Source organism: Doryrhamphus excisus, linkage group LG10 (assembly GCF_037039965.1).
Source record: "Doryrhamphus excisus strain RoL-2023G ecotype Guam linkage group LG10, RoL_Dexc_Guam_v1.1, whole genome shotgun sequence".
In the NCBI taxonomy this organism is placed as follows: Eukaryota; Metazoa; Chordata; class Actinopteri; order Syngnathiformes; family Syngnathidae; genus Doryrhamphus; species Doryrhamphus excisus.
The window spans coordinates 12,972,011-12,995,000 of record NC_136366.1 but is presented as its reverse complement, the minus strand read 5'-3'; the positions used below and the strand labels follow the sequence as shown (position 1 = coordinate 12,995,000).

Sequence of the window (22,990 nt, the reverse complement as noted above, 5' to 3'; positions counted from 1 at the left end):
TCATACGTGGGGGGACAGTATGCTTTTACTGGTCAATATTTGTGTTATTATCTTTCTGACAAATTGATCTCTTTCAAGTTTGATTTACTTGATTGACACACACATAAACATGACAGGCTTTAGTCAAATCACCACTAAATTTGGTACAAACCTTTTGGGGACTCATTCATTCATTTTCTACCGATTTTCCTCACAAGGGTCGCGGGGGTTGCTGGAGCCTACCCCAGCTGTCTTCGGGCGAGAGGAACACCCCGAACTGGTCGCCAGCCAACCACAGGGCACATATAGACAAACAACCATTCACACTCACATTCATACCTATGGACAATTTGGAGTCGCCAATTAACCTAGCATGTTTTTGGAATGTGGGAGGAAACCGGAGTACCCGGAGAAAACCCACGCATGCACGGGGAGAACATGCAAACTCCACACAGAGATGGCCGAGGGTGGGATTGAACTCGGGTCTCCTCACTGTGAGGTCTATGCGCTAACCACTCGAAACGCCGTGCAGCCCCCTTTTGGGGACTGACAAGTAAAATTTGAGTCAATTTGGTCAGCAAATTCATTCATTCAATCATTTATTTTCTACCGCTTATCCTCACGAGGGTGCTGGAGCCTATCCCAGCTGTCTTCGGACGAGAGGCGGGGTACACCCTGGACTGGTGGCCAGCCAATCACAGGGCACATATAGACAAACAACCATTCACACTCACATTCATACCTATGGACAATTTGGAGTCGCCAATTAACCTAGCATGTTTTTGGAATGTGGGAGGAAACCGGAGTACCCGGAGAAAACCCACGCATGCACGGGGAGAACATGCAAACTCCACACAGAGATGGCCGAGGGTGGAATTGAACCCTGGTCTCCTAGCTGTGAGGTCTGCGCGTTAAACACTCGTCCGCCATTCATGTGGGAGGAAACCGGAGTACCCGGAGAAAACATGCAAACTCCACACAGAGTTTGGGATTGAACTCGGGTCTGCTAGCTGTGAGGCCTGCGCGCTAACCACTCGACTAGTCCCAGCCATTTTTTGTTAATTTCTACAATGTGCTTCAGACGCCCCCTGTTCTAATGATTCCAAAACATCTGCAGAGTGTGTCTTCCAAAGCATTTACAAGACAAACCTGCAAATGTTATTTAGAGTCACATGACTGTCACTCACCACCTCATCCTCAAAGCCACCCGCCAACACCAGCGAGTAGGATCCATCATTACTGCGACCGTGGATGCCGCCCACGTGCGGCCTGTGAACGCCAGCCTCGCTCACCTGAGGTCAAACAGGCGAGAGCAGCAGATAAAACAAAGTCACATTTAAAAGATCAATTATTTATGCCAACAAGGAAGTTGGCAGCTAACCTGAACTCGGAACTTCCACGTGGTCCCCACGGGAACACCAGGAACGGGTCCATAGTGGTTGGAGGGAACAATGGTGCACTCCTTGGTACGGCCGACACAGGCCATGCCCTGGAAGTACATCAATAAACCATATATAAAGGACTCGTTAGAGGATTATTTTATTTTTCCCAAAATTTTATATTTTGGGGCCAGAACATATATTTAACACACACACACACACACACTAATTTTATGCTTATAATTTTCCTTGAATTATTTGTCTAATTTTATCTGTAAAAGTGTTATACTACCAGCTGTATGTTCTCATGTCCCTTTTTTCAGGAGAGCAATTTAAACATCAGACTATGTCATTTAATTTTTACAGTTTTGTTTATTTTTACTAAATAAGACATCTCACTTACAAGTCATGTTGCCAGTTTGTATGTTAAAAGTTGAAATACTTAGAAAGCAACTGGTGGGCCGGATTCAAACGCTTGGTGGGCCGCATGTGGCCCCCGGGCCGTAGTTTGCCCACCCCTGTTGTACACAGTAAGAGTATTGTTCTTACAAAAAATGTAGTAGTTACACAACATTGCATCTTGCCAAAGCATCTTCCTGCTGGAAAATGTTGAGCAAATTGACTTGTGAAACAGCACCCTCTGCAGCATTCTTTCTCCTCCTGCAGATAGCGCCATCAAACTGCTTTCTATTTGAGTTGTACCACTAAAAATATTAGACATCAACACTGAAAGTATGCCAATTATATTATATATATATATTAAGTATATACATATGTATTAAAGGCTGCGAGTGGTTAGCACGCATGCCTCACAGCTAAGAGACCAGGGTTCAATTCCACCCTCGGCCATCTCTGTGTGGAGTTTGCATGTTCTCCCCGTGCATGTGTGGGTTTTCTCCGGGTACTCCGGTTTCCTCCCACATTCCAAAAACATGCTAGGTTAATTGGCGACTCCGAATTGTCCATAGGTATGAATGTGAGTGTGAATGGTTGTTTGTCTATATGTGCCCTGTGATTGGCTGGCCACCAGTCCAGGGTGTACCCTGCCTCTTGCCCGAAGACAGCTGGGATAGGCTCCAGCACCCCCCACGACCCTTGTGAGGAAAAAGCGGTAGAAAATGAATTAATATTAAATATATACAGTGAAGAAAATAAGTATTTGAACACCCTGCTATTTTGCTATTTCTCCCACTTAGAAATCATGGAGGGGTCTGAAATTTTCATCGTAGGTGCATGTCCACTGTGAGAGAGATAAACTAAAAAGAAAAATCCAGAAATCACAATGCATGATTTTTTAACAATTTATTTGTGTGATACAGCTGCTAATAAGTATTTGAACACCTGAGAAAATGAATGTTAATATTTGGTACAGTAGCCTTTGTTTGCTATTACAGAGGTCAAACGTTTCCTGTAGTTTTTCACCAGGTTTGCACACACTGCAGGAGGGATCTTGGCCCACTCCTCCACACAGATCTTCTCTAGATCAGTCAGGTTTCTGGGCTGTCGCTGAGAAACACGGAGTTTGAGCTCCCTCCAAAGATTTTCGATTGGGTTCAGGTCTGGAGACTGGCTGGGCCATGCTAGAACCTTGATATGCTTCTTACGGAGCCACTCCTTGGTTTTCCTGGCTGTGTGCTTCGGGTCGTTGTCGTGTTGGAAGACCCAGCCACGACCCATCTTCAATGCTCTGACAGAGGGAAGGAGGTTGTTCCCCAAAATCTCACAATACACGGCCCCAGTCATCCTCTCTTTAATGCAGTGCACTCGTCCTGTCCCATGTGCAGAAAAACACCCCCAAAGCATGATGCTACCACCCCCATGCTTCACAGTAGGGATGGTGTTCTTCGGATTGTACTCTTCATTCTTCTTCCTCCAAACACGCTTATTGGAATTATGACCAAAAAGTTCTATTTTGGTCTCATCTGACCATAAAACTTTCTCCCATGACTCCTCTGTATCATCCAAATGGTCATATGCAAACTTAAGACGGGCCTTGACATGTGCTGGTTTAAGCAGGGGAACCTTTCGTGCCATGCATGATTTCACATCATGACGTCTTAGTGTATTACCTACAGTAACCTTGGAAACGGTGGTCCCAGCTCTTTTCAGGTCATTGACCAAGTCCTGTCGTGTAGTTCTGGGCTGATTCCTCACCTTTCTTAGAATCATTGAGACCCCACGAGGTGATATCTTGCATGGGGCTCCACTCCGATTGAGATTGACCGTCATGTTTAGCTTCTTCCATTTTCTAATGATAGCTCCAACAGTGGACCTTTTTTCACCAAGCTGCTTGGTAATTGCTCCGTAGCCCTTTCCAGCCTTGTGGAGGTGTACAATTTTGTCTCTGGTGTCTTTGGACAGCTCTTTGGTCTTCGCCATGTTACAAGTTAAAGTCTTACTGATTGTATGGGGTGGACAGGTGTCTTTATGCAGCTAACGACCTCAAACAGGTGCATCTGATTCAGGATGATACATGGAGTGCAGGTGGACTTCTAATGGGCAGACTAACAGGTCTTTCAGGGTCAGAATTCTAGATGATACACAGGTGTTCAAATACTTATTTGCAGCTGTATCACACAAATAAATTGTTAAAAAATCATGCATTGTGATTTCTGGATTTTTCTTTTTAGTTTATCTCTCTCACAGTGGACATGCACCTACGATGAAAATTTCAGACCCCTCCATGATTTCTAAGTGGGAGAAATAGCAAAATAGCAGGGTGTTCAAATACTTATTTTCTTCACTGTATATACATTAAACACTGAAAAAATGTCAAACAACAACTCCGCTCTATACACAAAGATGTCAAAGTGTTATGATGTGAAAAGCTCGGATTGAGTGCACAATGAAGTCATTGCTGTTAAATGTGCCTCTACACACAAGCAGAGAGCTGTTTTTAATTAGTCCACAGACAGCGGGAACGTTCAAGGTATTTTTCCGTCGACACTTCCAGGAAGAGTGTCTGGGTCACGCATAGCGGCGTTGCTCTCCTTTAGCCTTCTGTGCTTGGAAAAGCCCAATATAGGCCAATAAATGGCTATTTGTTTTGAAATAAAGGACAGGAATGCAAATTATTAATAACAAATAATCAGTTCCAGGGTCAAACTGTCCCCATAATAAAACCTGTTTTAGGGATTAGTTGTCAATTTTAACAGTCATACAAGTGTAAAAAGTTTTTTAAAATGTAAAAGTATATAAAACAATAAAAACATGGGGTGTCACTCATTTGAATGTGGGCCTGTTTGCGTCACACAAACTTGAACACGCCCATCCATCCATTTTCTATGCCGCTTATCCTCATTAGGGTCGGAGTAGCTCGAGTAAACCCGCGCACGCACGGGAAGAAAATGCAAACTTCACACATTCCCACGTCATACTTCTATGACGGAGCGTACACACAACATTGTGGGGCGGCTCCCGGGTGGCCTCACCTTGCCCCAATCCCGCTGACTCTCTGTTGTGGCTGAGGGCATTTTGGCCCTCTTCTTGCTGGCTTTGAGCTTCTCCCCAGCCTTGACCACCTCGCTGGTGTCATTCTTACAGGTGGGACAGTACCTGGTAGCACAAAAGGACACAAGGTTAAAGGTTAAATGCTAATATGCAAAACACAATAAATAAAATTATTTTCTTTCTCTTACCAGTCCTCATCGTCCGGGATGGTGGCCAACGGCGGGTTGAGGCAGTAGATGTGGAACGCCATGTTGCACTCGTCGCACAGCAGCTGCATGTGAGCATCCTGTTTGCCGCCGCACACGCAGCACGAACAGAAGCGGCACTCAGCGTCCGGGTCGGCCCTGCAGTGTTTACACTCGGGCCCGCTCTTTCCTGGCGATGACAAGAAAACACCCATGGCTGATTGTTGAGTTTATTGCAGCAACTGAAGCTACATTGAAAGTGCCCGATTTGGCTAGGCACTGTTGACTCAGTCGGCTATCCAAAGGGAAAAAGTTGTTTTGAAGTTCAAATTCTCATCACTGACATCAAGATCATCATCGAGACGCAAGTTATCCACAATAGGAATTTGTATTCATCAGTTAATCCCTACAGAACTACAGAATGGCGTGTAGTTCCAACCAAGTCCAGTAGATGGCATCGCAATTCTACATGGGCTGCACTTCAGATGCTGTATGTCAACAGCCTTTCTAAACTGGTTCTATTCCAATTCATTCATTCATTCATTTTCTACCCCTTTTCCTCACAAGGGTTTTCGGGCGAGAGGCAGGGTACACCTTGGACTGGTGGCCAGCCAATCACAGGGCACATATAGACAAACAACCATTCACACTCACATTCATACCTATGGACAATTTGGAGTCGCCAATTAACCTAGCATGTTTTTGGAATGTGGGAGGAAACCGGAGTACCCGGAGAAAACCCAGGGTGGCCGAGGGTGGAATCGAACTCGAGTTTCCTAGCTGTGAGGCCTGTGTGCTAACCACTCGCCGCCGTGCAGCCCTGGAACGTCAACATTCATTCATTCATTTTCTACCACTTTTCCTCAGGGTCGCGGGGGTGCTGGAGCCTATCCCAGCTGTCTCCGGGTGAGAGGCGGGGTACACCCTGGACTGGTGGCCAGCCAATCACAGGGCACATATAAACAAACAACCATTCACACTCACATTCATACCTATGGACAATTTGGAGTGGCCAATTAACCTAGCATGTTTTTGGAATGTGGGAGGAAACCGGAGTACCCGGAGAAAACCCACGCATGCACGGGGAGAACATGCAAACTCCACACAGAGATGCCATAAAATATGTTGTGATGTATACGGTTATCACAAGAGTGATAACCGTATACATCACACAATGTATACACAATGTATACACAATGTATATGGCAATATGGATTTTAGGCCAGTTCTTCAAATCAAACAACGTTATCTGATCTCCACACCACCACTAGGGACCAGCAGCAGCTTATTGTATGAATTCATCACAGACATTACATACGTTTAAACTGTCCATCTGCAGCAGACAAAGGTGAAGCTCCTGGTTTCTCCACCTGGTAGATTTCATCCAAGAAATGAACCTTACAATCCCCGATGACATCATCAGGACCCCTGGAGGAGGGTAAAAGCATACAGACAAATAAGCAAAGACGAAGATTTGGAAGATGAAGAAGAGTGTGGATGGGATGCAACCTCAGGAGGAAGACCCTCACCCCAGGAGAATCTTGACTCTGAGCTCCTTGCTGGTGCGGGATGTCTGGTTGAGGGTCTGGATCTCGGCATCGAACCAAAAACCCCTCTCCTCGGGTGTCTCCAGGTTGTAGTTGACCATCACCTGCATACCCACCATAAGCTGGTCGAAGCGCAGCAGGGTTCGGGCACGCGGTCGCACGTGAAGAGGTCGGATCTCCACTAGACCGTTCTCCGGATAGCTGGCCAGGGAGGAGAGAGTATTATATGCATGTATTTTATCTACTGGATACTTTAGTTTTAGTTATTTATTCCCTGTATGGAACACCGGAGCTCTCACCCAGAGGATCTTTGACTAGTGTTTTTTTAGTAAATCCTCAAAACCAGCAAAGCACTCCTTATCATACTTATATACATCTAGGATGAGAACCTCCTCGGCTACAACACTGAAGATCAGTCATGGATTGTATTTCAACAAATACAACAAAGGAGCGGCTCAAGAAGAAGCACTTTCAGACCCAGCAATGGCTTTGCCAGTCTGCATGGGGCCCTATGATTTCCATGTTACCGGAATTGCGGACTTGGCCAATAAAAACAGAATCTACTGTACTTTTATGGGAATTTTGCCAACAAGTGAACTTAGGAAGTGAAGTGGGATGCTGTGTATATCTGGATTTATCTTTATTTTTACTTTAAAACGCTGTATGTGGGTCTCAGGCAGGGATCGGCACAGAGAGACACACTGCAGCAAAAGAAAAAAGTTAATATATCAGTTGGGGGGGGCACACAAGAACCAAAAAAAAGAAAAATCTGAAATGTTGATACAACTAAATACACAAATATGTACAAATATGTTTTTTAGCTTTTAGAAAAAAATGACCATTCATTCATTCATTCATTCATTTTCTACCTAACAAGGGTATGCTGGAGCCTATCCCAGCTGTCTTGGGGCGAGAGGCGAGGTACACCCTGGACTGGTGGCCAGCCAATCACAGGGCACATATAGACAAACAACCATTCACACTCACTTTCATACCTATGGACAATTTGGAGTGGCCAATTAACCTAGCATGTTTTTGGAATGAGGGAGGAAACCGGAGTACCCGGAGAAAACCCACGCATGCACGGGGAGAACATGCAAAGTCCACACAGAGATGGCAGAGGGTGGAATTGAACTCGGGTCTCCTTGCTGCGAGGCCTGCGCGCTAACCACTCATGCGCATAACAAATTATGCAAATTACACAATGATGTAATAGAGAAAAACTGCAATGGACTGAGGCCGTGATGTTCACAAAAAAAACAGCAAAAATAGGAAAAATCGAGCAAAAAATAAATTGAAAAGCTCTCTAAATTTTTTTTTAAAGTTCTTTTTTTAACCCTGGATATTTGCAGCCATTAATGGAAAAAGTTTCTGCTCTACTGCAAAACTAATTGTCATTTTGAAGGCACACACACACACATACACACACACACACACACACACTACAAACAGCAAAAGAAAAAAAACATGGCGGCTATCTTGTCCAGATAGTACTTCCAAGACCATGCGTGCAGGCACATGTTTACGGGGTTGAATGTGTGTATGCGTGTGTGCATGTGTGTGTGTGTGTGCATGTGAGATGAAGGCAAGCACAAAAAAAAAAACTTGCCCGCCCCCCCCACTCTTTTCTCTGGCAAACGAGACGATGAAGGAAGAAACCCAGGATGGTGGTCAGGACAAAAGGCAGACGACGAGGCGTTTTTGTTTTCTTGTTGTTTTTTTTTTTAAATGCAATCAAACAGGAAGCCGAGAGTTTCGACCTCCACTAAGAGGAAATGGGTCTGCGTTCTCTTTGCAGTTGGCTCAGATGAAACATCGCTGTGGTTTAATAACATCGGCTCTTTGTTGTCCTTCATCACACCCTCCACTTGCCTCTCGATCCATCAAACACATCAAGCAAAGCCTGTTTGCGAAAACTTCACAACGAAAAACAAATTTACGTATTCCAAACACGTGATTGAATCGCTTTGGTGCGCGAGGCGGCCATGTCTCACCGACGACACGTTTGCAGCAATTACAGACAAAGCCGGAGGAGCCGAGGAAAGAAAAAAAAAAAAAAGTAATGCTCCTGAGAATGCAGGGGTTACCATGGAAACGCCAGCTTCCAGAATGCATTTGCTGGAAAAAGAGAAGTACGCGCAGGACCAATTTGCCAACGTGACGAACCACCGCTGCTACTGAAGCATGCATTCGTTTCTATCAGCGAAATGCACGCCATGAGGAAATAGAAAGGGAAGTCATTATCTCACTTGCAGGTGCAGTAACAATACTCCCAATCCAAAAATACCATTTCAGCAAAACTACTTACTCCTCGTATTTAATGTGGTAGACGACGTCCTCGTCTCGCTCCTTGACCTCTGTGCTTGAGTCTGTTGTCTGGGAAGTGGACGCTCCGTTGCTTTCAGAGTTTAATGCATTAACATTATTCCTGCTAGTGTCTGTGCTTTGGCCTTGTTCGCCTTCCAGCTTTCCATTAGTCCTTTTTGGGGGGCGTCCCACCTTGCCCTTGGTGGGTGCTTTTGGGGGGCGGGTCACATTCTCCACGCAGGCCTCGAACCAGGCGCCGACGGTCACATCTCTGCAGTCCACCAGCTCGTTAATCTACATGGAGGATAAAGGGAATTGATCGACCTTTTACTAATTTTATATTCAAACCAATTAGCATACCAATATGAATATAAGACGATGCTGAATGTAAGACTACGCATCATTTGAACCAAATGAGACATCATTAGTCTTTCAGACACCTATACGTCGTGGCTACATGGTCACTGTTGTGTGTGAGTGACAGGAAGAAAACCTCTGCTTCAGGAAAACCTGTTTGTGTAAAGCTCTGGATCTCCAAATACACTATTCCCGGGAGAAAATCACAATCTTATGTTCAGGTCAAAACGGTAATTGATCGTATTGGTAATTGTCGCAAAAAGGCCTCTAAACATGTAATGTAACTCTGATGTACTCGTTCCTGATCCTTTCCATCCTGGTCACTCCCAATGTGAACCTCAGCATCCTCATCTTTGCTACCTCCAGTTCTGCTTCCTGTCTTTTCCTCAGTGACGCAAAAAATATTAAGTTTTGTGTTATTTATTCATTTATTTTCTACCGCTTATCCTCACGAGGGTCGCGGGGATGCTGGAGCCTATCCCAGCTGTCTTCAGGCAAGAGGCGGGGTACACCCTGGACTGGTCGCCAGCCAATCACAGGGCACATATAGACAAACAACCATTCACACTCACATTCATACCTATGGACAATTTGGAGTCGCTAATTAACCTAGCATGTTTTTGGAATGTGGGAGGAAACCGGAGTACCCAGAGAAAACTATGCAAACTCCACACAGACATGGCCGAGGGTGGAATTGAACCCTGGTCTCCTAGCTGTGAGGCCTGCACTCGGCCGCCGTGCAGCCCAAGTTTTGTGTTATAGTTGACAAAATAAATTAATATAATATGAAATCGGGCGGCACGGCGGTCGAGTGGTTAGCGCACAGACCTCACAGCTAGGAGACCAGGGTTCAGTTCCACCCTCGGCCATCTCTGTGTGGAGTTTGCACGTTCTCCCCGTGCATGCGTGGGTTTTCTCCGGGTACTCCGGTTTCTTCCCACATTCCAAAAACATGCTAGGTTAATTGGCGACTCCAAATTGTCCATCGGTATGAATGTGAGTGTGAATGGTTGTTTGTCTATATGTGCCCTGTGATTGGCTGGCGACCAGTCCACGGTGTACCCCGCCTCCCAGCTGCCCCGAAGACAGCTGGGAGACAGCCCCCGCAACCCTCATGAGGAAAAGCGGTAGAAAATGAATGAATGAATGTAATATGAAATCATATAGGAGCTGCACGGGGGCTGTGATTGGCCGACGACCATTCCAGGGTGTACCCTGCCTCTCGTCTGAAAACAGCTGGCATAGGCTCAAGCACGCCCACGACCCTTGTGAGAATAAGCGGTAGAAAATGAATAAGAAATCATATAGAGTCATGCTGTGATGCTTGTCTAGTTCCATAGACACTGTAAGACACTTCATGCCTTATAATTGTATTTTCATTCATTTAGCCATTTTTATATATGCCAAGGGCCAATAAAAAACTTACTTTGTACACCCCAATTCCCGGGTCCACTAGCATGTTCTTGCTCGATGTGGGCGACTGGGTGTCCTGTGTGGGACTGCAGGACCCGAGTCCATTTTTGGTGCTAGCTGAGTCACTCGGAGCAACGACGTCCGGCTTGGTGTCATTTGCGGGATCGGTAATGTCACTGCTGTCATTGTCTTTAGTAGCGGAGGTTTCCATAGCATCGGGGGACACCGGTGCAGGGGAGGCGGGGCTTTCAGAGCGAGGGACGGCACACGCTGGAGCAGAGGTACACGCCTCGCCTGGGGAGTCCTTGACCGAGTCCTTGGCTGAGGGGCTGTCTGGAGGGTCCGTTTGGGAGCGGATGAGGAGCTGGACGATGTCGTTGAGACCCACGTTGTAGTCGAACAACGTCTGGCCATCTTCCATCTGGAAAAATAAAATCAAAAACATCTGAGATATAAAAATAGAATCCATAAACTCAAGATGACCAAACTGAGGAAGGACGCTATATCATGGCTTATGTAAACAATAGGATGGTACAGTTTGAAAATCTAAAAACCTTTAGTCATAGACATATTAGACATAGACCTCCAGGATTTATTTTAACATGTGTAGCGAAGCCTTTTTTACACACAGCTCCCAGAGAGTGGGCTCAAACTGTATAGCTGCAGAAGCGGTCCATCAGGGAGGAGGTTTTTACTTCATGACATCGAACAAAAAGCCGAACAAACAAGTCTCAAACAAATCTGGTTTGGTGCTCAGAAAGAGGTCCTCGGGACACATGTTACTAGATCACAAGATCTCGTTAGACCTTGCAAGATATCGTTGATGGTCTATAATCTACAGTTGTCTACCGTTGCATGCTTGTTAAGCCCTTTGAGGCTCTTTTGTGATTCAGTGATATATAAATAAACCGGACTTGACTTGTTTAAAAAAAAAAAAAATTCTAGATCAGAGAATGCCTATCTCGTGGACACTAGGACTGTTATGATAATAAATAAATGAAATCACACAAATGAAAATTAACTCATTTTGCCGGCCTCAATTTATTGCCATGTGAATGACTGCGTATCCAAATAGGCAGGCGAGGGTTCACTCATCACTCAATCACGCATTGATTTCAGCACCTTGTTCCACATAGAACAGGGGTCTCAAACTCAATTTACCTGGGGGCCACTGGAGCTAGGGTCTGGGCAAGGCTGGGCCGCATCAGGTTTTCCAAAAAAAAACAACGCATTTATTAAAAACAGAAAAATATACAAACTTTTTCAGTGCTTTGGTTCCGATTTTCTACAATAAAAGCTCTGATAAAACATTCCACTGTTCTCAAATATCTTAATTTTTATTTTTCTGCACAAAATAAGATGAAAAATAAATTAGCAAATAAAGAATAAAGAAAATCAATCAATCAGTAACAAATAAATATAATAATAATAAAAACTTAAGAAACCACATATAGTTGGTCGGTAGACAAATTATTTTTTTCAGATTAAAATTAACAAAGCATTATTAGAGCCCTGTCGACATGACAAAACACGACTATAGTCACATTTATACTTTTTTATTTACAACATATTGCGCAACTGCAGGGTCTTGAGACATATGCTAACTCGCAAACTAGAGAGCTAGCAACCTAAACGGTAGCCTTCAAGTTATTTCCTTTAAACGTAAATAGCCAAAAACTTACCACTTCCACACGGATAGGGAGGATAACTATTAACAGTTATTTAACCTTTAACACAAACATTAATCAAACATAATAATTTTTTCTGGGTACATGATACCATACAGCATCCATATCAAACTTGCACGGGCCGCACTAACATTAAATTTTCATATCAAGGCGGGGGCCTCAAACTAGTGTCCTGCGGGCCAAATTTGGCCCGTGGGCCACGTGTTTGAGACCCCTGATATAGACCAATGGCATGAAAGAAGTGAGCCCATTTTTTTGCCTCAGTGGGTGGGGGCGGGGCTGCTAGCATACACACAGAGTGCAGAAGAGTGTAACGCAGTCGAAATTCAATGAGTAGATAGCAATATATTGTTAGATATGTTTTCATCGTACTTTTTTAAAGTCATTTTTTAAGTCATTTGAAAATCTTGTGCCGTTGTTGTAGACCAATCTCGTGTATCGTCCGTCTCATCACATGAACCGAGTGTCTCATGACACCCCTGCGTATTGCTGTTTCAACCTCACTACATTGCATAATCGGGGGAGCCTTAACGGTAATTGCTCAGTGCATTAGACCATTATTGCTTGTCAATACTGATTGGCAACACAATGACATGCAACTCAAAAATGGCATATCCGATGCTCATTTTTGCAGAAAAAGAAGGGGAAAAAAGTGATGGGTTGCCATGACGACGTCACGAGAACAGCCCCCCCCCGACATCCTCATGAACCTCAATCATGTACATAGGCTCTTCGCATAAACCAGCATCAATGCGGAGTGTGGTTCCACCATTATTTATAACTGTTCCGAGTACAGAACCTTCTCGACGGGCAAAATGAATCTGAACACCATTGTGCGTCAGCAAACCAAGCCCGGACGTCGGTGTCCCTCCCCATCTCTGTGGCAAGGAAGTTGAAGACGTAGCGAGAGAGGGGGAGTGGGGGAGGGAGTATCGTATGAAGAAGGAGCAGGCGCCATTTCCCCCATCACTGCCTGGTTTTAATCGTCTCATGGAATTTAGATCAGCGGTGCAAAACAGACACCTGAGTGAGCCCCCCACCTTTCGGCTTAACCTTTGCCCGTCGATGCTGCAGACGTGACGCTGAAAAGGAATCAAATAAATAGATCAATGCGGTTGAGGCAGCACGCACTGCATTAAAAGCAATGTCACATTTGTCACATATGAATGTGAGTGTGAATGGTTGTTTGTCTATACTACGTACTATGTGCCTTGCCATTGGCTGGCGACCAACCCAGGGTGTACCTTCCCTCTACCTAAAGTCAGCTGGGATAGGCTCCAGCATATCCCCGCGATCCTAATGAGGGCAGGAGGTGTAGAAAATGGCTGAATGGAAACCTAGCCTAATATCTTCAATGTTTGTAGCCATTGTCAGTTATTCAATCTGTGGTCATAAATAATGCAAACATAATCAAACATAAACACATATTGCCTCCGGAAGCCTCGTTACATGACTCAGTGAAATGTCATGCAGCGCTTGCACTCTGCGTTCCATATCAAGCATCTCTAGATTTACAGCTTTTGGGGCGGGCAGGTGGTCATTTTGACAAACACCTAGAGAGTGCAGCACAGCAATGACTCATGTATGTCCGACGAAGGCCCAGAGGTTATTTTTGGACTCGTAAAATGAATGAATTATTAATGCGGTATGATATGGATTTCCATTAATTTGCTTTGACAAATATATATTGACCTACACAAGCATAGAGCAACACAGATATGCTCCAATGTAATACATATTTCAAGAAAACAAACAATCTCATTTTGTTTTCATAATATTGTACCAGGCTGCAAGGAGGTCGGGTGGTTAGCACGCAGGCCTCACAGCTAGGAGACCCGAGTTCAATTCCACCCTCAGTGTGGAGTTTGCATGTTCTCCCCGTGCATGCGTGGGTTTTCTCCGTGGACTCCGGTTTCCTCCCACATTCCAAAAACATGCTAGGTTAATTGGCGACTCCAAATTGTCCATAGGTATGAATGTGAGTGTGAATGGTTGTTTGTCTATATGTGCCCTGTGATTGGCTGGCGACCGGTCCAGGGTGTACCCCGCCTCTCGCCCGAAGACAGCTGGGATAGGCTCCAGCACCCCCACAACCCTTGTGGACTCCTATAGAGCAGTTACACACAATAACCCACACAGAAAACCTTCTAGACCTTCCAGATTCGGCACCTCTTTCTGCAGGGTTTCCATGGACTTCCTGTTTTATTTACTCCACCCCCGTCCATCCTCTATATGTATGTACACCCACTAAGCTGTGATTGGTCACACTCCCAAGCACTCCTGAGGACTTCCGGATACGTAGGTCCACATTTATTGAGTGCAGGCAATTATGCAGCCCTTATATAAGAAATCCGGATGGCATCCAAAACTTCATTCATGGGGTCACCTCCAAACGCACAAACTTTGGCATCATTTATGGTGAGACTACAACATTGCAACAACATTTATAGGTCAGAAAAGTGGAAAAAGGCATAATAGTTCCTCTTTAATAGTTCCCCTTGTAAAACTACTGCTAATTTTTCCATGTTTGGTGTTGTTTATTTTGTTAAATGATATCCTTAGAGGCCCAATAAAAAAAAACACACTGCACTCTCTGGTTTAATAACAGATCAACGTATGAAGCAAATGTTTCTTTAAATGTCTTTTGTTGTGTTCTCTAAAAGAATTGAAGGGGTAACACTGCTTGACATAAGGAATTCTCAAAAGGCAGAACCATATGGCTTTTTTTAAAAAAGTATTCAGCAACCAGTGTGTGTATGCGTTTGTTGCGGAATGAAACCATCCCTTCTCTGCACTGGAATAATTTCTCTTATGTTGTTTATCACAGGCTGCCTTTCAAACAACATGTTGCTCATTGTAGCAGACACTAAAGACAAATATCTGACAGATGCTTAAACAGAAACAAAAGGAGGAAAAACACAAGGCCAAGATGGATCTTGTCGGATTTGACCTTGCTACAGTTTTACATTGTTGCATCTTTATCTGATACGGCAGTCCGTTTTTGTTGCATTAACGTTAATATGACTACAATAATGCTCGTCTTCATGCCAGACAAAAATCTGACACATTTGACCCTCAAGACCAGGGGTCTCAAACTCAATTTACCTGGGGACCACTGGAGCTAGGGTCTGGGCAAGGCTGGGCCCCATCAGGTTTTCCAAAAAAAAACAAAACGCATTTATTAAAAACAGAAAAATATACAAACTTTTTCAGTGCTTTGGTTCCGATTTTCTACAATAAAAGCTCTGATAAAACATTCCACTGTTCTCAAATATCTTCATTTTTATTTTTCTGCACAAAATAAGATGAAAAATAAATAAACAAATCAAGAATAAAGAAAATCAATCAATCAGTAATAAATAAATATAATAATAATAATACAACGAAAAATAATAAAAACTTAAGAAACCACATATAGTTGGTGGGGTTTTTCCAGATTAAAATTAAAGCATTATTAGAGCCCTGTAGACATGACAAAACACAACTAGTCACATTTATACTCTTTTTATTTACAACATATTGCGCAACTGCAGGGTCTCGAGACACATGCTAACTCGCAAACTAGAGAGCTAGCGACCTAAACGGTAGCCTTCAAGTTATTTCCTTTAAACTTAAATAGCCAAAAACTTACCACTTCCACACGGATAGGGAGGATAACTATTAACAGTTATTTAACCTTTAACATGAACATTAATCAAACGTAATAATTTTTTCTGGGTACATGATACCATACAGCATCCATATCAAACTTGCGCGGGCCGCACTAACATTAAACTTTCATATCAAGGCGGGGGCCTCAAACTAGTGTCCTGCGGGCCACATTTGGCCTGCGGGCCGCGTGTTTGTGACCCCTGCTCAAGACCATAAATGTCTGCTTGCAGGTTACCTTCAAAGTAAGCATAAAACTTTCTACATTATTTCAGTATTCTAAATAGCCTACCTCAGAACACCTTTCTTTTTTTAATAAAAAGGCACACACTGTGACATTTATTGCAAAACAACAGCTTCCAACCAGCACTGTAACATTTATAAAATAAAAGCTGTATTAAATTATACATATGAAATAGAAATAACAACATAACTTACTGAACATCAACATGACTAAAACCTTATCAACCATTATCTGAAGGCTTAAAAACCTCCCTGTTTTGACCTCGGTCTCCTCCAGCCGATGTTCTCGCTGATATTTTTGTTGCGTTTGACTTTCCCATAGTGGGATTGTAGCCTTCGAATGGTCCTGTGGGGGGGTTCTGTGGTGTACTTCACTTGGCTTAGCATCTCCTGTGGGCATGACACATAGGCATAATTGATTGAAGTCATTGTAAATACAATAATAAAAGTACCATAATAATAGTGTGCTTAAAACATAGATGTAACAATGTTAGATACCAAAACTTAATTAATGTGGTGTTCTGTCCACGTGTGGCCATGTTGTTTACATGTTTATTTAGCTCACTTCCTGGCCATCCATACTGTATTGTCGGTGGACTAGGGTGGCTATAATTCACAGCATTCACTAGCATGTGCTGCGTTACATGACTAATTAGATAAACAGTACACTTCAGTGATGTAGATTGCTCTAGTGATTTTTAAATACGACTTACAAGGCGCAGTCGCGATCTAAACATTGTCGATTCAATAGCTAATGAAACATGAGTGACGTTACTGTGAATATCAATAATTATGCTTCATTACTTACATTGATATGCTTCTTTCAGTCTCCGCCGTCTTGTGAGCGAGAGGGCTGAATCCGGATCAATCTCCTTCATCCAACGCTGTCTTCTGTATCTGTCTCTCTCACGCCTCCTACCTGGCAGCTCGAAACGCAGCATCCCTCTAATAATATATTCATGTCCGACCCATCTCAGTCTGGCCTCTCTGACTTTATCTCCAAAGCCTCTAACATGTAATGTAACTCTGATGTACTCGTTCCTGATCCTTTCCATCCTGGTCACTCCCAATGTGAACCTCAGCATCCTCATCTTTGCTACCTCCAGTTCTGCTTCCTGTCTTTTCCTCAGTGGCACTATCTACAGGCCAAACAGCATCGCTGGTCAATATCATAAATACCAACAGAAGACTGGGAAAGAGTAAAAAATGAGAAATGTTGCTGCATGCTTTAAATGAGGGGAAAAAGTATGTAAATGTAAGATTAAAATTTTAATTTTTAATGGTCTTTTTCAATCACGAGGAACAAACGTGTTGGTTTTTAGGCTCGGAACAAGGATGACTATTAATACAATGGTTTCCAAGTAAATACCCTCTGGCAAATTCTACCTATATTCATTCAACACAACCAAAAAGGCTTGAAAATTAAAAGCTGAATTTGATGAAGGGTTTTCAATCAATCGGCTTAAGGAGAAGTACGTAAGGAGAGCCACTTGAATGTTGTTCCCAGCAGAGATTTAATGCTCTGAAACCAGAGCCTGCCCCCACTGCGTTGGCGGCCATCCGAATACGATTTTCGCCTTCACCGGCAACCCGTCTAGGCGGAGGAGCTAAGCAAAATAGGTCACGTTTCCCAAAACAATGACACAAGGGGTGTGTGTGTGTGTGCGTTATGGCTTCACGTTGGTCATGCTATACAAAAGTATTTAGTACTTAATCCTTTCATTCTTGTAAGACTTGCCGCCATATTGTGCAACTTTATAGCCATATATTGGTCATATTTTATGTTGAATTGAAAATCGTATGACAGAGAGAGAGAGACCTCCAACGTCGAACAACCATAAATATGCCTCCAAGGTTAAACAAAACAAAAAAATATAATAAAATCTTGTAAGGCTTAGCTCAGTGAGCAGCTAAACATTCATTCATTTTCTACCGCTTATCCTCACTAAGGTCGCGGGGGTGCTGGAGCCTATCCCAGCTGTCTTCAGGCGAAAGGTGGGGTACACCCAGGACTGGTCGCCAGCCAATCACAGGGCACATATAGACAAACAACCATTCACACTCACATTCATACCTATGGACAATTTGGAGTCGCCAATTAACCTAGCATGTTTTTGGAATGTGGGAGGAAACCGGAGTACCCGGAGAAAACCCAAGCATGCACGGGAAGAACATGCAAACTCCACACAGAGATGGCCGAGGGTGGAATTAAACTCAGGTCTCCTAGCTGTGAGGCCTGCGCAGTAACCACTTGTCCACTGTGCAGCACTGAAAGTGGAACATTCATTCATTCATTTTCTACCGCTTTTCCTCCACGAGGGTTGCGGGGGGGTGCTGGGGCCTATCCCAGCTGTCTTCGGGCGAGAGGTGGGGTACACCCTGGACTGGTCGCCAGCCAATCACAGGGCACATATAGACAAACAACCATTCACACTCACATTCATACCTATGGACAATTTGGAGTCGCCAATTAACCTAGCATGTTTTTGGAATGTGGGAGGAAACCGGAGTACCAGGAGAAAACCCAAGCATGCACGGGAAGAACATGCAAACTCCACACAGAGATGGCTGAGGGTGGAATTGAACTCGGGTCTCCTAGCTGTGAGGTCTGCGCACTAACCACCCGACCGCCGTGCAGCCCAGCAGCTAAACAATTAACTCCTAAAACTTGTATAAAAATACAATACAGCGAATATGGCACTTGAATATCAGTCATGGCTGCTCAGTAAGAAATGGCTACTTCCTAACTCCAGGACTACCACTGGTGTCTAAAGTGAAATATTTGAAAATATGATGCACATTTTCATTATCCACACGTACAGCTTGATCAAAGTTTTTTATTGTTTTGCGGCTCACTTCTTTTTACATGTACATGCCAGTTAGTGTGACTACCGCTGACCACAGTTTTACCCTGGAACAGATGAATTCCATTGCATATTTCCTATAGTGAGTATAAATTGTACTGTATTCGTAACGCAGATGGAAGTTATAGATAAGACACCTCAGGACAAAAACGGCAATGATTCATATGGAAGTTGCAAGGTCCTTTTGTCGTGCCTTTGTCTATAGTTAAGAGTCCAGGAAGTGCGCAAGTGCAAACATGCATGGCTGCAGTATACGGCCCAAAGTAGGCCCATTGCAACACGGACTGCAGCCTTAACTAGGTCACGGCGACAATGTGCGTATTGCTTGCGCGTTTGTGCGCTAAGCCTTTCGACTTCAACCCTGACAATCGTCAACCGGCGAAATAGTGAAAGGCAGCTAGCTCTCGACTGTTAAAGCATAAAACATGTTGAACCATTTAATAAACAAGAGCGGCCGAGCGTGAGCGTGAGGTAGGACAACAGAAGGTGTGTTTTTTTTGTGTGTGCGTGTGTGAGTCCTCGTGAACGGCATTGACACACGTAGACGCCTCAAAGTGTAACACAAGTAGCAAATACAACACTGGTTGGGGGGGGGTCGAAGTGAAGGGGTTGCGATGCTGATGGCGTCGAGACCCTCGCTTTGAACTGGAGAGGCAGCCTGCGCAGTGAGTAGGGGGGGGGGGGGGGTAAACAAGACGCCATTTTGAAAAGGGAATTAGAGCCTTTTTCCTCCAAAAAAAACGCTGCGTGCAAGGGAGGGCACCAGTTAGCACCAGCTAGGCTAGCGTACTGTATTCTGGGTGTCGCTGGCTCATTCCACGCATTGCTTAGCGCATGGAAATCCCCAAATCAACCCTCCCTTGCTTATTTTCCACCGAGACGGAGGAAAAGGATTTGCAGCGCAGGCCTTCGCCGCTGCCAGCCTGAAATAACCCACCTAATGATTAAACCCACCGAGAGACGTAAAATCTGTCCGTTTTCACTCTTGCTGGGCTCGGGAAGGCCTTCAAGGTCACCGCCAGCCCAGGCTTAAATACTCCGAGGCAGTTCCCCATCATTTATACCGCAACTGCACTTCACAACCGGGGAAAAAAAAAGCACACAAAGATGCACAATGAAGACAATCACCCCGGGGCCACAGTAGCCACCCGCTCCCTTTCCCCTTTTCCAAAAAGTCACACTATAACTCAATTCCACTACAGGAAGTAGGTTGCACAGTTCCATTCATAAAAGCAAGAGTGGCACATAAGTGACAAGAGGATGTAAACAATGAGTGAGCATGCAGGACTAGTTCAGTCAAAACAAAAATGCTATTTTAGCATGCATGCTAAAAACACAGTGAAATGGGATTAAACTAGCACAATCAAATGAGATGCAGTACAACAGTTGTATTCTTTACAAATATAATAATACTCAGGTTGCAGGGTCAGAATGTCATGGTAGCACTCATACAGCCCGAGGCCACTATGACTGACTGTAGGTGAGACACACCCACCAAGCTATTTAGACAAAATATAGGATACACAACAACACAAGCTGTACACTGACTACTTTGAATTTTATTTCTATTGAATTGTCCCTTAAGATGTCATGAAGTTAAATATCCCAATAGGAATAATGGCGACAAAACAGTTGGAGTAATCGTGTATTATCATTGTAAAGGCAGCGTTTTTGATCATGTTGAAGGTATTATGGCTTCTACATTATGGCTGCAATAGACAATGTAGTATCATGTCACAAGTTACTCTGATATGAAGGGAATCAAACATACCCTTGCAGAATTGCCACATTCAATTTGCAGGGTAACAAAACTGTCACATGTCGGCCATACTAATTTGTGCCAACATCGTCAGTAGGAAGTAATCTTTTGTCACGCATGTGTGCAAAATGGAATAAATAAGTAAATAGAGTGTGATTATTTGAATGGCTAGATGGATGGATGTGTAGGTAGTTAGGAAGGTGTGTGTGTTTGTAGTGGGAAGGGGCGTTTTTTTCGGGTCCGGGATTTCCGGTGGGGACCAAAACCTGGATCACCAAGCAGAAACCACCAGCATGTCGTCCAATTCAAGGGCTGTGACTGTAGGCACCCTCCGGCTGTAGCTTTTTTTGTAATCAATACCACGAGAAGCATAAAAAATGGTCAAAATCCAACAGCTTTTTCTACCTCTGCATGCTCTGTTGTTGCGATACTCCTGCTTGTTACGTTGTCGTACTGTAGCTTGCACTGCAAGTCATTAGAGGTTTTTATACTGTATATAAAAAGTGTCCAGTTAAATAAACATGTAAATACATGACTGAAACATGGGTATTATGTTATGTATTGTAGGGATTAAAATGGAAACTATATTATATTATATTACAGAGAGTCACTAATGGTCTTTGTTGTGGTTCTCAACCTAGTTTGGCGGCTTGACCAACCATAATCCTTCAATGATATGTGACGACCCACATTGCGGAAATTGTCAAGGCAATCTTCTCAAATATCTTATATTTATTTACTTATATATTTTAAAATGTTTCATAGCTGCCTAGAGGGTGCCAACCTTCAAAAGTGAGCAGTCTGCATTGAGGGTGAAATTCACCGACGCAACACAGTGTGGACTACAGCAATAAGATGGTGTCTCCCCCTTTATGGTGTGCTCTTCTCCGGCAGATATCTGCAGCTGTGTGTCAGAATGAAGGCGTGTTAAGCCCCCCACTCAGAACTGGGCTTCAATGTGTTGAATCCACGGGCATTGCGTTGCCAAAAGTAGTTCATAAATAGCACTGGTGGTAGCTGCCTTGTTAGCATTGAGCGGCGCCGGTATGGGTCAGCATACTAGTCATGCGATTAAGAGATGTGATTCAGAACCAGACAGGAGTCAAGGATAAGTGATATTAATTTTGTACACTCCACTGAACAATACACAACAACCACTTAGCAACATCTCAGTTGGTAACAACAATCAGAAACTAGCAAGAGTATAACCCGCGCATTCACCCCCATGAATTAACATCATTAACGTATTGTATCAGGCTGCAAAGAGGTCGGGTGGTTAGCGTGCAGGCCCCACAGCTAGGAGATCAGGGTTCAATTCCACCCTCGGCCATCTCTGTGTGGAGTTTGCATGTTCTCCCCGTGCATGCGTGGGTTTTCTCCGGGTACTCCGGTTTCCTCCCACATTCCAAAAACATGCTAGGTTAATTGGCGACTCCAAATTGTCCATAGGTATGAATGTGAGTGTGAATGGTTGTTTGTCTATATGTGCCCTGTGATTGGCTGGCCACCAGTCCAGGGTGTACCCCGCGTCTCGCCTGAAGACAGCTTTGATAGGCTCCAGCACCCCCGCGGGTAGAAAATGAATGAATGAATTAAGGTTTTAACTTGACATTTTTTTCTCACTTTCAATAAAGATATTTCAAATAAAAAAAATCCACACATATATTTTATTAATAATTAATTAATTTGATGAACGTAACAAATACATTTATGTCTAATATTACCGTAGATGCTATGGCGAATTCACGTGCACCATAAATAGTGTGCATGATTACACTGTGTAAAAGTGCATGCTAAAAAATGTAAATAATGCATTGAAGTGGTTGCAAAAACAATGCATTGGTGGAGTGATGTCAACGTAAACAAGTGGGTGAAGTAGGTGGGCATCCTCCTCCTCTCTAGGGCGTCAATGTAAACAAACAGGTTGAGCACGCATGGCCGCCACGCACAAGGTGATGTGACGTGACCAACGGACACGACCACGCTTGCAGTGCAATTACATGTGGGGTCCACACCGAGTTCTTGCGCAATTGGCGAATTCCTATCAAAACAGGAAGCTCGCTCGCGTCCAAAAACACCAGGACCACCACTCACTCACTCACTCAGTCACTCACGCAGATCCCCCCCACCCCCCCAAAAAAACAGGACTGTTGCATGACGAGGCCCCAATT

The 22,990-nt window shown here is 44.0% G+C and overlaps 1 protein-coding gene across 1 annotated transcript in view; it reads right to left on the bottom strand.

Moving 5' to 3' along the window:
• uhrf2 (ubiquitin like with PHD and ring finger domains 2) overlaps nt 1-22,990 on the bottom strand; it is a 28,800-nt gene that overhangs the window by 5,441 nt on the left and 369 nt on the right. The window contains exons 2-9 of the mRNA XM_058059905.2: nt 10,631-11,038; nt 8,849-9,141; nt 6,523-6,741; nt 6,312-6,421; nt 4,997-5,183; nt 4,790-4,913; nt 1,361-1,468; nt 1,167-1,271 (exon numbers count right to left, since the gene is read on the bottom strand). Coding sequence (XP_057915888.2) covers nt 1,167-1,271; nt 1,361-1,468; nt 4,790-4,913; nt 4,997-5,183; nt 6,312-6,421; nt 6,523-6,741; nt 8,849-9,141; nt 10,631-11,038 — 1,554 coding nt within the window. The remainder of the gene's footprint in view (nt 1-1,166; nt 1,272-1,360; nt 1,469-4,789; nt 4,914-4,996; nt 5,184-6,311; nt 6,422-6,522; nt 6,742-8,848; nt 9,142-10,630; nt 11,039-22,990) is intronic.